The sequence below is a fragment of the Mytilus californianus genome, unplaced genomic scaffold (genome assembly GCF_021869535.1).
Source record: "Mytilus californianus isolate M0D057914Y unplaced genomic scaffold, xbMytCali1.0.p SCAF_1, whole genome shotgun sequence".
NCBI lineage: Eukaryota > Metazoa > Mollusca > Bivalvia > Mytilida > Mytilidae > Mytilus > Mytilus californianus.
The window spans coordinates 90,593,982-90,609,717 of NW_026262581.1; the positions used below are offsets into that span (position 1 = coordinate 90,593,982).

The window sequence follows — 15,736 nt, forward strand, 5'->3', positions numbered from 1 at the left end:
GCCTATGTCTTTTACTAGGGGTTTCATATGATGTGGTGGGACTGTTGGGTTGTTTCCTTTTAAGGGTATTTTTATCTGGACTTTCATTATCAGTTTCATTAATTTGATCACTTCCAGGATGATTTCTGAAAATGTATTAACTATCATTTAATTTTTTGTTAAGATGGAAAATTTTGAGGAAAATATATAATTTGGTTTTTTCATTTGTTTTCCCTTTATTTAATAAGTATTTTAAAATCTTTATATTATACTTGATCATTATTTTAAACATTGAATTTGAATAGGATCGTTAATAAAATATTTTCAAAAACACTCACGTTATACTAAAGAAGTCATTCAAACTTCTGTTTGTTTCTTTGCATTTTTTTAATTCTTCCTTCAAACGTCTTTCCCGCTTGGGCATTGTGATAGAAATAAGACAAAACACAGTATGTTAATTTGATTCATTTATTCATTGACGACTTTTAATCACCCCTTCAGATTTTGTCAACTTGGATTTCTAATCACCGTAAAGTAGCCTGTGCTTATCAACCGTTTCTAATAGTTGGTCAATCAGCTGTTTTCTTAATCGTCAAGGTAAATATTGATGACAATGCGTGCGCAATGTTTATGTAAAGCAAAATTCTATCCGGATGAAATATCATCCTGGGGGGGGGATGTTACAGAAGCTGTTGTTATTTTTTTATCCGGAGGAAAATATTTCACTGTGATATATTATCCATTGCCGTGAAATTCTATCTGGGAAGTTAAAATATTGAATAGTTAATAAAAAAAAAACTTAATTTTTGCAAATACTATGTACTAATAATTTTTAGTGTATTTGAATATAAGCTAAATTAGTAAATAAAAAACCAAATAAATGTATTATAATGGGAAATAATTTCACAGATTATAATTGAAAATAATATTAAAGTAAACATCATTCTTTTAAAAGACAAATATCATGAAAACATATGAAACAAAACCAGAAGTAATTTCACAGATCTTAATTGTGAAATAATATCATGATCAATTTAATATATAAAATAAGGTAAGTGAAATACAGGTCAAAGTGAGTTGTTTTCAGATTCAGATTCAATAGTTTATTAAAGTCTCACCACATACATACAAGTATAAACACATTATAATATCAAGTACACAATATAAAAATTTAGAATGCATGTGCCATTCTTAAAAGAACTATGAGAGACTGTTATATACAATTATAAAACAACAGAATTAAAACATAAAAGGAAGAGAGGAGGCGCATGCGTCAAGTCTAGATCAGCTGTTCTGAGCTCCGAGAAAAATTCTCGAATTTCGTTGTTTAATTGATCATTTTTCACAATTTGAACCGAATAGAACATTTAGAAGTATTTCTACTATTGATTTCATAGCTCAGTCTTACAAAAAAATACATTTTGACTATTTGTAGAATATCAAAGTGTCCTCAAAATTTACCGCCGAAATTGTCACATGATTTGTTGTTTATAATTGTGTTTTCATTGACTTCCGGTGTAAACAAAAACAGTCCACAGACTGACCCATCATCATTTTTTTGACACCTTGCACTGAAATATCATAGTTGCACACTAACATTGCTCATTATTCTATCATCCGAGCCCTAGGTCAGCAATAGGGACAGAAGATAACTATTCATCGGCCCATAACACTACAAAGCCCGAGTCCAGAGCACCGGTCCAGGTCCATCACATACCGGTAAGTCACTTGTATTACACCATGAACATGTTGACAATCTTGTACTACGTTGTTATCATAGTTACTATATTTATAGAAAAAAAACATCCAAATGTAGTTGAAAATGAGAAAATACCAAATGTAAACGAGTGTTCAATTTCGACCAACGGCATTAACAGAAACACTGCTATGACGCATATGAATACAGTCACCTGTGTAGTTATTGAGAACCTACATAATCAGTTTCATTGTAGTTGATCATTCATGTTTGAAATAACATCCAATCTTAAATACCTTCATAACATGCATGTTTGTCTTAGTATTCAGAACACCATATACAAGATGGCAAAGCAAGATCCTAGATGGACAAAATTAAAACCATCTAAAATGCTCTTATTTTTCCTCTTACTCATGATCGTAAAGTCGAATGATATCCAGACGAATCCTGGCCCTAGTAACGACAGCACAAAATATTTATGTGGTACTTGTGATCAGTCAATCTGGGACCACAAAGGCATTGTATGTGAGACATGTGATCAGTGGTTTCATATCAATTGCCAAGGTATCCACTCAAAAAGTTACGAAGATCTTAATGACAGCATGATAAGCTGGCACTGCATTATCTGTGACAAACCAAACTACAGCACGGTACTTTTTGATCTACATAGTCTTGACTCACCGAATCCATTTGCAAGCCTTTATATTGGTGACATCAATCACTCAAATTCTCCATCAAGTCCAGATTATCAGAATCAAAACATCAAGCCTCTTCATGCATCTACACCCATACGTAAAAAAACTCGGGTGTCATCCTTTAAAAAGCCTTTGAGAGTACTTAATATCAACTTTCAGTCAATTAAAAACAAGCAACACCTAGTAAATAACATCATTGACAGCACAAAGCCTGACATAATATTTGGCACAGAAACTTGGCTAAACCCAAAAATAAAAGATGTCGAAATATTTCCTGACAATTTCAAATTGTACAGAAATGACAGAAAGAAGACAGAAACAGACAAAGAAGGGGGTGGTGTTCTTATAGCTATAAAGAAAGAACTTATTAGCTCTGAGGTATATGAGCTTGCACCCCCGGACAAAACAGAAATGGTCTGGGCAAAAGTAGACATTGTTGGTTCGAAAACATTGTACTTAAGCTCTTTCTACAATCCAAAAACATCTGACGAAACTAGTTTCAAAAACTTTGACTTAATGATAAGAAAAGCCACACAAATAAAAAATTCCACGCTTATTATAGGGGGAGACTTTAATCTCCCTGGTTGGAATTGGAACAACAGATCACTAAAACCAAACACTAATTACCCACACCTTCATTACTTCTTTGGCAACTCACTTGACGACACATGTCTCAACCAAATTGTTGATGTCCCTACACGTAAAGACAATATTCTTGATCTGATAATTACAAACTTACCAAACCAAGTACAGCGTGTTGAAGTTATTCCCGGCCTATCTGATCATGATATTGTGTTTGCTGAATATGCTGAGCCTGACTCAGCTAGTATAACCATGTGATTGTATCGCAATCTCGGCAAATTATAAAGAATAACAACTTGTGTGTGAAGATTGTAGATTATAATTCCACCAGAAGGGATACAGGAGTTTTTACAGAGTGTGTATTGTTTGGTAAACTGAAAGAAATAAAAATACAATATTTTACAATATGCACGAAAGAAATATATGAACGTTCAAGGCAATATTAATATCAAGTCAAAAACGAAAGTAGAATTCTCAGTTCAATTCATAGAAATAAACAATTACAGTTCATATTTGTTGAATAAACGCGTTTGTCAAGTTAACGGAATTAACGGAATATATATTTAACAGTTTATAATCGATTTGAAACGTACTTGACGGTGATTTGTCACAATATCCACAGGAGCAGTTTTGTCGTGGCATCCATTTGTAATAGACAGGCGAGGAAGAGAAAGTAAACGGTAGTGAACATACGAAAAAGTCCAGATCATTTCCGGAAAATATGAATGTCTGAAAATTCAATCCAATATATGCCGTAGCAAATACAATTGAAAACGTGATGATAGAATACTCCCCGTCTGAAATCTATCTGATATCACTATTCCATAAAATATAACATAGGTGAATGTCCACGATAGGACGTGTGTAGGTTGTGGCTTTTCCATTAACGATTACTCGCACTTCTGCTTTTCGGACATGTTCGTCTGAACTTTTAAATGAATTCACTATAATTCCAACGGGCCATTGGGTACGGCAAAGGTTTTTATCCTTTAGAAGAATGACGTCTCTTTCGATGAGATCACGGCGATCTTCGGTCCATTTTCGTCGTTGTTGTAGTAACGGCAGGTACTCTTTCCTCCAACGGGACGAGAAAACACTGACCAGAGCCTGTACTCGCCTCCTTTCGGCAAGACAGAGATCTCGTTTGTCGAATTCTCCAAGATGATCTGAAAGGAAAATGTAGTCGGTTTTCTGTGTCAATAACATAGCCGGAGTTAATATTAACGGATTCTCTGGATCTGTTGATACCGGTACCAGAGGTCTAGAGTTCACTATTGCTGAAACTTCTGCCATTAGTGTGTTGAGCACATCATGTGTTAGGCTTCTTCCGGCAGCGTTTAGAAGCATAGAATCAAGAATTCTCCTGGTAATACCAATCATCCTCTCCCAGGCTCCACCCATGTGGGACGAATGCGGCGGATTGAAGATCCAAGTTGTACCAGAATTATACAGAAAGTTCTTGAAGGGTTCATCTTCAACGTTGATTGAGTCAATCTTTAAATCGTCGATTGCGCCAATAAAGTTCGTTCCACGGTCAGATCGGAAAATCTTAACTTGGCCTCTTATAGCGGCGAATCTCCTGACGGCGTTTATGAAGACTGAAGAACTCATTTCCTCGATTAATTCGATGTGAATAGCTCTTGTCACTAAGCATGTGAATAAAATTGCCCAACGTTTAGAGTTGGCGTATCCACCACGTGTTTTACGTGAAACAATTGTCCAGGGTCCAAAGGTGTCTATTCCAACGTTAGTAAACGGAGGTGACGGTTCGAGACGGTCCTCTGGCAAATCAGACATGATTTCATACTCGGTTTTTCCTCTGAGTTTGCGGCATGTTACACATTTGTGAATAATAGAAGAGATCAAGCGTTTTGCTCCAACGATCCAAAATCCTGCGGATCGAATCGCTCCATCTGTGAAATGGCGACCTTGATGTTTTATCTTGTCGTGGTAGTGTCGAACTAATAATGTCGCTATATGATGGCGTCCAGGGACGATCAATGGTTTCTTTTCACGGAAGTTTAAGTCAGATTTGACAATGCGGCCTCCTACTCGTAATAGTCCTCTTTCGTCCAAAAACGGTTTGAGGTTAGCTATCGGGCTTCGCTTATTAATTTGTTCCTGACGTTTTATACAATCTATTTCATCTCCATAAACTTCATGTTGAGCAGATATTAAGATGAAATGTTCGGCATTCGAAAAACTATCCAAAGAAGTCACTGATGATGCCTGTTTTGACCCGTGTAAACGGGAGAAACGTTCCAAAAAGGCTATCGCTCGCACAAGTGATGTCCAGTTGGAGAATCGGTTGAATCTATCAGTTCCTATACCTTTATACTCAGGTGTGGCAAATGTTTTTGCAACATTCACAGTTGCACGGATTTCTCCATCTTCTTCTGGATCTATTAGCTGATATATGTCCACAGAATTCTTCTGTTCTGAGGAAAGAAGTTGTTTTGGTCCCAATAACAATTCACTGCTATGAATTTCATGGGCTGGTACGGACCTTGTTCCCGAGTCTGCGGGATTACGGTTAGTTGGTACATAATTCCATTGACTTGGAGAGCTAAATTTCCTTATTTTCTCTACTCTATTGGCGACGTAGATAAAGAACCTTCTTGTCTCGTTACTGATGTAACCTAAAACCACTTTACTGTCTGTGTAGAATTTTACGGTGTCTATATGTAAATCTAAATTATCCATGACGGTTTGGGTGATCTCAACTGCTAATACAGCTGCTGATAGTTCAAGTCGTGGAATAGTATGACCACTTGTTGGTGCAACTTAAGCTTTCCCAAGAATGAAACCTATGTTTGGTTCACAACTACTGTCGGTCGTGCGTAGATATGCAACAGCTGCTATGGCTTTTTCTGATGCATCAGAGAAAACATGTAACTCCTTTGTGGCGGTTTTGCTGAGATATGGCACGTAGGTGCGTGGGATGCGCAATGTTTCGATAGCAATTAGAGTATCTCTCCAAGATTTCCACTCAGAGGTTGGTCCCAATCTACGGTTTCTGATACTATTTTCCTTAATAGGAGTTTCCCTTGTATAATCACCGGAGCCAAAAATCCCAGAGGATCGTAGAGACTGTTTATCGTTGATAAAATTCCTCTCCGAGTGATCGGTTTGTTTTCTGATGATAATTGAAATAAGAAGTTGTCAGTGTTTACGTCCCAGCTGAGCCCAAGACTACGTTGTATGGGTTTGCTGTCGGATTCTAAGTCTAGATCCTTTAGATTTGAAGCCAAATCACTGGCATGAAACGCAGACATAACTTCCGCACAATTAGAGGCGAACTTGTGAAGCCGTAAGTTTCCATACCTTGCCAATGCTTGCTGTGTGTCCTTCATGAGCTTAACAGCTTCCTCTTTTGTAGGACATGATGTAAGACCGTCGTCGACATAGAAGTCTCTTGTAACAAAGCTAGTCACGTGACTGCCGAACTCTTGTTCTGATGCCTGAGCTGCTTTTCTGAGTCCAAGCGTAGCAACGGCAGGTGACGGACTATTTCCAAAAACATGAACACTCATGCGGAATTCGACAAGGTTCTCTTGTAGGTCGTTGTTTTTATGCCATAAAAATCTCAGATAATTTCGGTGGTCTTTTCTTACTACAAAGCAGTGAAACATGTGTTGAACGTCTGCAGTTACTGCGACCATATCTTTCCTGAAACGCAGCAGTACTCCCAAGAGATCATTGGTCAAGTCTGGACCTGTTAGCAGGACGCTGTTGAGTGAAACTCCGTTACATTTGGCGGATGAATCAAACACACCCCTAATATGATCGGGTTTCTTCGGGTGATAAACACCCAACAATGGTAAATACCAGCACTCTTCATGTTCGTCCAACGGTGGAGCGAGCTCTGCATGATTATTGTCTAGGATCTTACTCATAAATGTGAGGAAGTGTTCCCGCTTTAGTAGGTTTCTATTCAGGTTTGCGTCTAACATATTAGCACGATGAAGAGCTTGTTGTCTGTTGCTAGGCAAAGACTGTCTTGGCACTCGGAACGGTAACGGTGCTACCCAACTTCCTTCCGAGTCTCTGACAAATTCGTTGTCCATCTGTTTCATGAACATTTTGTCTTCAAATGACATTCCGGGTTTATCATCGTCCCTAGTTTTTTCAAAGAGAGGCGATTGTAAATCCTTCTTAACGGGGTCTGTGTAGTTTTCCCGAATGTCGAATTTGCTTGTACATGGTTGAAACGTTGACGGTTGTCCTGTAGGTAAAATGTTGGTTATTTTGACATTCAATTCAAGAGGCACATGCTGCTTGTTAATGCAAGTTTCTCCTATCACTACCCAACCCAGTTTCAACTGTTGTGCATATGAAGTTCTGGGTGGTCCTATGCGCTGATCCAGGACGTGGTGTGCCTCTATAAGGTCTCTGCCAATTAAGAGAAGAATTTGGCAATTTTCCTCTATTGGTGGAATGCTACCTCTGAGTTCTTTTAAATGAGGGTGATGCATTGCGACTTCAGGAGTCGGTATTTCGTCCCTATTATTAGGAATATGATCACATTCTATCAGTACAGGCAGGTCAAATTTGTCATTGCCATTTATTGATTCCATGACGAAACCTCTTCCTCTTTTCCCGGAAGTGACTACTCTGCCGGAGCATGTTGATAAGGTATAGTTCTCCGGTTTGTCTTTTACGTCGAAAAGGTTGAAGAATTCAGGCGATGATAGTGACCGGTTGCTTTGGTCGTCAATAATGGCGTACATCCGGATAACTTTGTCCTGGTTATTTTTGTGATAAACATTCACAGGTAGTATTTTAGCACAAGATTTCCCGCTATATGTATCCTTGCAGATCTCAGTACAGGTAGAGTTCACTGAGGTTGACTTAGTTTCAGCGGATTCTGTTGGCTCCCCGCCGAAGGCTTCCTTGGGCGAGCTAGAATGAGAACTTGCAGGTTGCTGTGGTCTAGTTATGTGAAGTGCGGCAGTGGGTTGTTTACTTCCACATTCTTTACAACTTATGCGTGCATTGCATTCCCGGCTCCTGTGTTTGGTAGAATCACAACACTTGTAACAGACATTGTTTTCTTTCAAAAGACCTTTGCGTTCCTCTATTGATTTGGCTCGGAACGCTCGACATTTATTTAAGGAATGCTTTGTATTGTGCAGAATACAAAGACCTTGTTTGCTGGCGTCTCCAGATTGCTGCTCAACCGCTGTTTTATGAGTACCAACTTTAGTCTTGGGGTAAGACGTGAACCTTGGCGCAGCACCTTTTGTATTTGGTGTGACTTTTGACCCAAATATGAATCCAAGATCATTTTTAATTCTGCTGATTTCACTGATGAATGCAGATAACTCTGTAAAAGGAGGAAAGGCAACGCCGTGGTTAGATTTGTATCTAGACGCCCTTGTAATCCACTTTTCCTGAAGTCCATATGGTAGTTTTTCAATGACAGGGTTTATTCCGGACGGTGAATCAAAATAAGCTAGCAGACATCCCAGCTTGGGATTTTCCTTGTGATATTCTATTTCTGATAGAATGTCAGACAGTTCATAGAGACGTGCGTTGTCCTTATCCGTCAAGGTTGGGAATTTGGCAAGTTTACTCGTGAGTGAGGCCTCCAACATTTCTGGAGCACCATACCGCTCGTCAAGCCTCTTCCATAGTCTTTGTATACCTTTTGTAGGATTATTGGCGTTCGACGCTCTTATGCTAATGGCATGTTTAGCAGACTCTGGACCGAGCCACTTGATCAGTAAATCAATCTGTTCCGAGTCAGAGACTTGCAACTCGTCAGTCACGTTCTTAAAACTTGCTTTCCATGTATGAAAGGATTCTGCCCGATCGTTAAAGCTTGTAAGTCGGGAGAAAAGCAGGTCCTTACGCAAGAGAAATCTAGTTATCTCCGATGTAGGGTTGATTTGTTGCTGGTGTGCGACAGGGATCTCTTCTTTAATACCCTGTTTTTGGTGTTCAGCAGGGATCTCATCTGAAAGGCCTAGTTTTTGTATGCCGGTTACTATTCCCAGATCTGGGATTAAGGTAACTTCCGGTGAGTTAGTATCGGAAGGCAAGACAGCAGATGTCTGTGACGGCAAGTTCAGTGCCACGAATGGCACAAACGCTGGTGCTTCATGACTCAGCTCAAACTTAACAGGCATTCGCTTTATCTTTTGAGGTCCTGTTACTTCCCGTACAGCAGTTGGTACAGGATGCTTATTGACGAAGTCTTTCACACGCTGGAGAGGGTCTTCCGTTTCATCAGGGAGATCGCTAAATGCTTGGCTGTCGTCGTATTCCAGGATACGAGCCTCTACTTCTGCGGTTGCAGCTTCTCTCTGTGCTTCAAGAAGGTTAAATTTGGCTTTCAGCTCGGCCTTTTCCAGGCTTACTCGTGCGGCTTCTTGTTGCATTTGAGCCTTCCTGCGCATGGCCTCTTGTGCTAATTGCACTTTTCTGTGAGCGGCTTCCTGTTCTAGTTGAACTTTACGTTGAGCGACTTCTTGCTCCATTTCTGCCTTTTTACGTGTGGCTTCCTGTTCCATTTCAGCCTTTTTGCGTGCTGCTTCCTGTTCCATTTCAATTTGTCTGAACAGGGCTTGTTCCTCTAACATTGCCTCCTGATGTAGGATAAGGGCATGTTTTTCGACAAAGGCTATTTTAGACTTGGCAGCCTCTGCCTTGGCACGCTTTCTCCGTGCTAGGCTTGACATGTCTGACACGTTAGAGCTACCGCTGTGTGAGGTTTTCTTACCCTTTGAGGTCTTTGTTTTAGTGGATTTGGCCTTTGTTAGGGCGAGGCGATGCTCGTGTAGTTTTTCCATAACCAGTTCCACTTTGGACAGACGAAAATCCAATGAGAGATTACATGCTTCTATTTCTTTTTGACTCTCCGATGTTCTGGTCCTTTTCAGAAAGTCCAGGAATTCATCTGTGAGCCTACGATAATTATTACAGGCTTTAACGAGTTTGTCCTGGGCTGTTAGGAGTTGCTGGAGCTCGTTAGGAGGCGTGGTGACTTCCAATAACTGGGATTCAATGTCTGTCCAGAGAGCCTCTTGTTCCTGACAGAACTTGTCACGTTTTTCTGTGAAAGCTCCTTTTCCTTTACCGTGAGGTCACGTACTCGCCTAGTCTCGGGATTTTCATCTGAATGTGTTGTATTAGACGGATTTTCTAATAGTTCAGGGACATCTCCCTCTTTGGGCTGAACCTCTTCTTGCTGTTCCACGTGACTGTGATCCATGGTGACTCAACGTTGTTGGGTTGCTGCCTATTACACACAAGTTATGTAGTCCACTGTCAGTGTAAAGGTATTTACGTTGCTACGTAGTCGTTCCTTATCTGGATATGCAAAGACAGGTTGTCGTCAATTTACTATGCTGAGCCTGACTCAGCTAGTATAACCATGTGATTGTATCGCAATCTCGGCAAATTATAAAGAATAACAACTTGTGCGTGAAGATTGTAGATTATAATTCCACCAGAAGGGATACAGGAGTTTTTACAGAGTGTGTATTGTTTGGTAAACTGAAAGAAATAAAAATACAATATTTTACAATATGCACGAAAGAAATATATGAACGTTCAAGGCAATATTAATATCAAGTCAAAAACGAAAGTAGAATTCTCAGTTCAATTCATAGAAATAAACAATTACAGTTCATATTTGTTGAATAAACGTGTTTGTCAAGTTAACGGAATTAACGGAATATATATTTAACAGTTTATAATCGATTTGAAACGTACTTGACGGTGATTTGTCACAATATCCACTGGAGCAGTTTTGTCGTGGCATCCATTTGTAATAGACAGGCGAGGAAGAGAAAGTAAACGGTAGTGAACATACGGATAAGTCCAGATCATTTCCGGAAAATATGAATGTCTGAAAATTCAATCCAATAGATGCCGTAGCAAATACAATTGAAAACGTGATCCAGAATACTGAATTTGCAATAGCTTCATCAAAACTTAAACAAAAGCCTAGAATAATTCCATTATATAAAATAGCAAATTGGAGCACAGTTAAACAAGAAATAAACACTTCATATAAACATCTCTTTGAAAACCAGCAACATCTTTGTGTAAATGAAATGTGGAACTGTTTTAAAGCAATAATAATAAAAGCAGTGAAAGATCACATCCCACATAAAACAGCAAAAACAAAGGACGGTCATCCATGGATCACAATGGAAACAAAACGGCTCATTAGAAAAAGAGATAGACTATATAAAAAATCAAAAAAATCGGGGAATGCATCTGTTACTAAAAAATACAAAGAGGTTAAACACCAGGTACAGAAATGTATACGAAAATCATACTGGGAATACATTGAAAGCATCATATTACCACCACAAGATGGAACAAATTTTGGCACTATGAAAAAATTTTGGACCTATATTAAACATAAAAAACTGATTATAGTGGTATTACTGAAATTAAACAAGATGGCAAACTCTTAACTGATCCACTACAAAAAGCTAGGGCACAATTCCAGTCTGTATTCACACCAGCATCAAATATCTCCCATAAAGAATTTGTCAAACAGTGTAACATGCCACAGAATACTCTTTTTCCACCCATAACAAAATTAATCATAAAAACAGAAGGTATACAAAAACTTTTACATAACTGAAATCCTAACAAAGCAGCAGGACCAGACGAAATTAAACCAAGATTTTTAAAAGAACTTTCACATGAAATTGCACCAATACTTACCATTATCTTTGAGAAGTCAGTTAAAACAGGTGTTGTTCCAGATGACTGGAAAACTGCCCATGTCTCTCCTGTATACAAAAAAGGCCAAAAACATAACCCTGAAAACTACCGCCCTATATCTCTCACATGTATTTGTTGCAAACTTTTAGAACACATAGTAGTTAAACACATCATGACACATGCAGATAATCACAACATTTTATATCCCCTACAGCATGGATTTCGCAGAGGTCGATCCTGCGAAACACAACTACTTGAATTTATAGATGATGTCTCACTTAACATGGAAAACGGCAAACAAACAGATATTTTGGTCATGGATTTTTCTAAAGCATTCGATAAAGTTTCACATTCTCTTCTAACTAATAAGCTTCACCATTACGGGATACAGGGGGAATTAAATTACTGGATACAAAATTTTCTAAGCAATCGTAAACAGGCAGTAGTTCTAGAGGGGGAAAAATCTGAGTATGTTGCAGTTGAGTCAGGGGTTCCACAGGGGTCAGTTCTTGGACCAAGTCTCTTCCTGTATTATATTAAAGACATTCCAACTGGTCTTACATCTACAGTACGTTTATTTGCAGACGACACAATAGTGTATTTGGCAATAAAATCAAATTCCGAAGCATCCACATTACAAAAAGATCTTGACAAACTGGCATCGTGGGAAACTATGTGGAAAATGGCATTCCACCCAGATAAGTGTAATGTAATTTCAGTCACCAGAAATAAAAAAACCAATCAAATTTAACTACACATTACACAATCACTCATTAGAACATGTAACAACAGCAAAATATCTGGGGGTTACCATCAGTTCCAACCTTAAATGGGATGTGCACATAAACAACATATGCAAGAAAGCTAATAGCACCCTAGGCTTTCTAAGGAGGAATCTGAACATAAGCTCAACATCAATTAAAGAGCAAGCATATAAGTCCCTAGTAAGACCATCACTAGAGTATGCTTGCTCTGTTTGGGATCCATACTTACAACAAGACATAGATAGCATTGAAAAAGTTCAAAGGAGGGCTGCGCGTCTTGTTACCAACAAATACAGAAACACCTCAAGCGTTGGTAACATGTTACAACATCTTGAATGGCGCAGCCTCTCTGACAGAAGAAAAGACTCAAGATTGGTAATGCTTTATAAAATTGAACACGAAAAGGTTGCAATACCTAAAAATAATAAATTAATCCCACAAAAAAGACAAACAAGACATTCAAATTCGAACAGCTTCCAAATTCCATCCTGCAAAACACAGTACAGAAAAGAATCCTATTTTCCAAGAACTATTACCGACTGGAACAAACTACCGGACAACATTGTAAATTGCACTTCAGTAGACTCTTTCAAATCTTCAATTTCGAAGCATCAATATTAACTCAACTATTACATCATACTTTATTATACAAAGCATTTTTTTATTTTTTTTTATTTTTTAAAGATTGTATATATATCAATCTATGTCTTGTTGTAAGTTTCCTCCTGTGACATAATCTTCAATTTGTTGAAGGCGGTCACTATATGGTAGAATAGAATAGAATAATTTTGTTATTTACACAAAACATAAAAGTGCAATATCACCATGCACATTCAAGGATAAAACCTGTTACATGTACATAAAAAAAAAAATAACAATGATTTTTTAACAGTATAAGATACTATTTCGTCGCAATAAAATATAATGGCAGGTTTTGGCAACAGAACTACAAACATTTTCATTTTTGAACAAAAATATAAATTTTTTCATCATCTGACAAAGTTAAAAACATATTATTATGTTGAATTATATCAATAAATAAAGACTGCCTTAAATCTTCATATAATGGACATGTTAACAGTACATGTTTTTCAGCTTCTATATCATCACAATTGAAACATAATCTTTTATCTAAATCTAATCTTTCGTAACGACCAGTTTCAATTTTTAAAGGTGCTACTCCACATCTCAATTTCGCATATGCACTGCGATATCGAATAGGTATATTTTGCAAAAAATATTGTTCAGTAGAGTATGAAAATTTAAACAATTCATAAGTTCTCAACTAATTTCCTTGACCATAAGAATCAAGCCTTGTACTCCATTCAGTTTTATAATTATCAAAAATATTAACTTCTAACTGATAAATTATATTTTTATCCAGTATATAATCATCTACATTACAAAATCTGTCCATATTGTAAAGTTTCAACATATCTATAACTTTAGACTTTTCAGATCTCAGTACAAATAAAAAAGTAAAGGTAGAAATATAGTTTTTTTTAAGTCATGTTTTAAGTCATCTTTTTATATAAATTAATATAAAAAATTAAGAATAAAGGAAAAATTTCACTATGAAATAGATTCTGGAATATAATATCTGTAAAATATAAATGGCTCATAATTACCTCCCTTTGATTGATAAATTATGCAAATATGTTCTACCTTGGTGAAACATTTATAATTATGGTCAGGTATATATTGATTGTGAGTATCTTACATAGAAGACAGTGGGACTCTATTTCACAAGGTTCTGTGAAATATGGAACGGAAAATATATACTGGTAAATACTATCCGCATAAGACAGATAGAATTTTACTCCAGACCTCTGGATAAAATCTGCCTGTGAAATACCATGTCTGGAAAAAAATTACTGTGACAAATTATCCCCAGGATAAAATATCACAGAGGAAGAAATAAACCGTTACATTTACACTGAATTTCGAAAAATCTTAGTAATTTCGCGCCAAAAACATATAATGGTTGTATATTCAACATGAATTGTAAAACAAGGGCTCTTATAATTTTTTTGAGAAGAGTCCATTGGCTTTAAAATGTTCGTGTTTGAAAGTTTGAATGTTGCTGTATGACATTTATAAAGCGCTGTTTCCATGTTTTACAGCAGTGGGTCGATACCGCTGCTGGTGGATTATCAGTCCCCGACAGTATTATGAGTTCAGTAGTCCGTTCTTAACAAAAGTAGAAAAGTTGACCATAGATGGATTTGTCTATTATTATAGGTCATTATTGGTCATATAGCTTTTCAACTGTATACATCCTTGGCTTTCCAATATTCGGCTTTGAGCATTCCTAGTAAAGGTCAGTCCAGAATTGACGTTTTCTTTTTAAACATAATAATTTCGTTATATAGTGTCATATGAATAAAAGGGTACAAAAGGGTAGTAAGACATCAACAGAACGTCACAAAAAATTCAAAACACGTAAATCGCCATCAAGGTTACAAGTCTAAAAAAAATAAAAGTAACCATCAAAGATTTGTCGTCAACCCCAAATGCCATTGTAACAATTAAGATATAAATCAACAGAATAAAGACAGCTACTGATGATTTAACATATTGGAAAACAGCATTGCACATTGTCGTAATTTTGGAGGTCTCAAACCTAAATGTTAAACCTCAATCAGTGGAACAACGGAGGGTACACAGGAGAGTGTACAATGAATGAAAATTAGTAAATAAATAACACGTAGCCATAAAATATTGGCATTACAAAACGCATGGCCAAAACAAACAAAAAACGAGGTTATTCTCGTGATTGCTTGCTAGTCAGTATAGAGTAGTCTTAAAAATGCGTCTGAATTTTATTTTTTTGCAGATAAGGTTGCATGCACGTTTTATAAGATCATCGAATTAACTGGAAGAAAATGACATGACCAAACGTCCGTGTCATAGGTCAATAAAGATTGCTTTTTATTATATAGACTCTTTCTTGTTAGTCCTCGATTCATTGTTTGGTTGACGGTTACTTAACGTTCCGCTGAATATATTACATGCACATTTGAGACGATAAAATGTTAATTTGATAATATTTAGCCTGCTTAGTACTTGACCGACATATAACAGGGTGTGTTCCTTACACACAAACTGTTCCAACAGAATTATGAGAAAGAACGATTGAAATGGACACTGCATTAGTTCAACGGTCACCATCACGAATTCGTTGACCGATACGCTGTGTTGGTATCTCAACTTACTAGCGATATGATTTTGCGGTCTTAGATACCGGTATAGTAATATAATCTGCAATTTTACCGATTGTGTTCAATCCAATCAAACTGAACGTGGATTCGTATAGCTGGTAATGCATACAT

At 37.3% G+C, this 15,736-nt stretch overlaps 1 protein-coding gene and 1 long non-coding RNA gene across 2 annotated transcripts; both read right to left on the reverse strand.

Annotated features, from left to right (window-relative positions):
* Nucleotides 1-3,255: 3,255 nt before the first annotated feature.
* On the reverse strand, nt 3,256-5,677 carry LOC127725824 (uncharacterized). Its single transcript, XM_052233121.1, has 2 exons — nt 3,546-5,677; nt 3,256-3,326 (listed from the first exon to the last, which is right to left on the reverse strand). Exon 1 carries the CDS (start codon nt 5,653-5,655, stop codon nt 3,757-3,759), a length of 1,899 nt encoding a protein of 632 aa, XP_052089081.1. The 5' UTR covers nt 5,656-5,677; the 3' UTR covers nt 3,256-3,326; nt 3,546-3,756.
* Nucleotides 5,678-10,381: 4,704 nt separating this feature from the next.
* LOC127725828 (uncharacterized) lies at nt 10,382-10,843 on the reverse strand. Its single transcript, XR_007993218.1, has 2 exons — nt 10,672-10,843; nt 10,382-10,452 (listed from the first exon to the last, which is right to left on the reverse strand). It is a non-coding gene; the product is annotated as an uncharacterized LOC127725828 (long non-coding RNA).
* Nucleotides 10,844-15,736: the final 4,893 nt, after the last annotated feature.

Excerpts from the sequence above, each read along its gene's own strand:
- LOC127725824 (XM_052233121.1), bottom strand. The coding sequence starts at position 5,655 with ATGGATAATTTAGATTTACATATAGACACCGTAAAATTCTACACAGAC.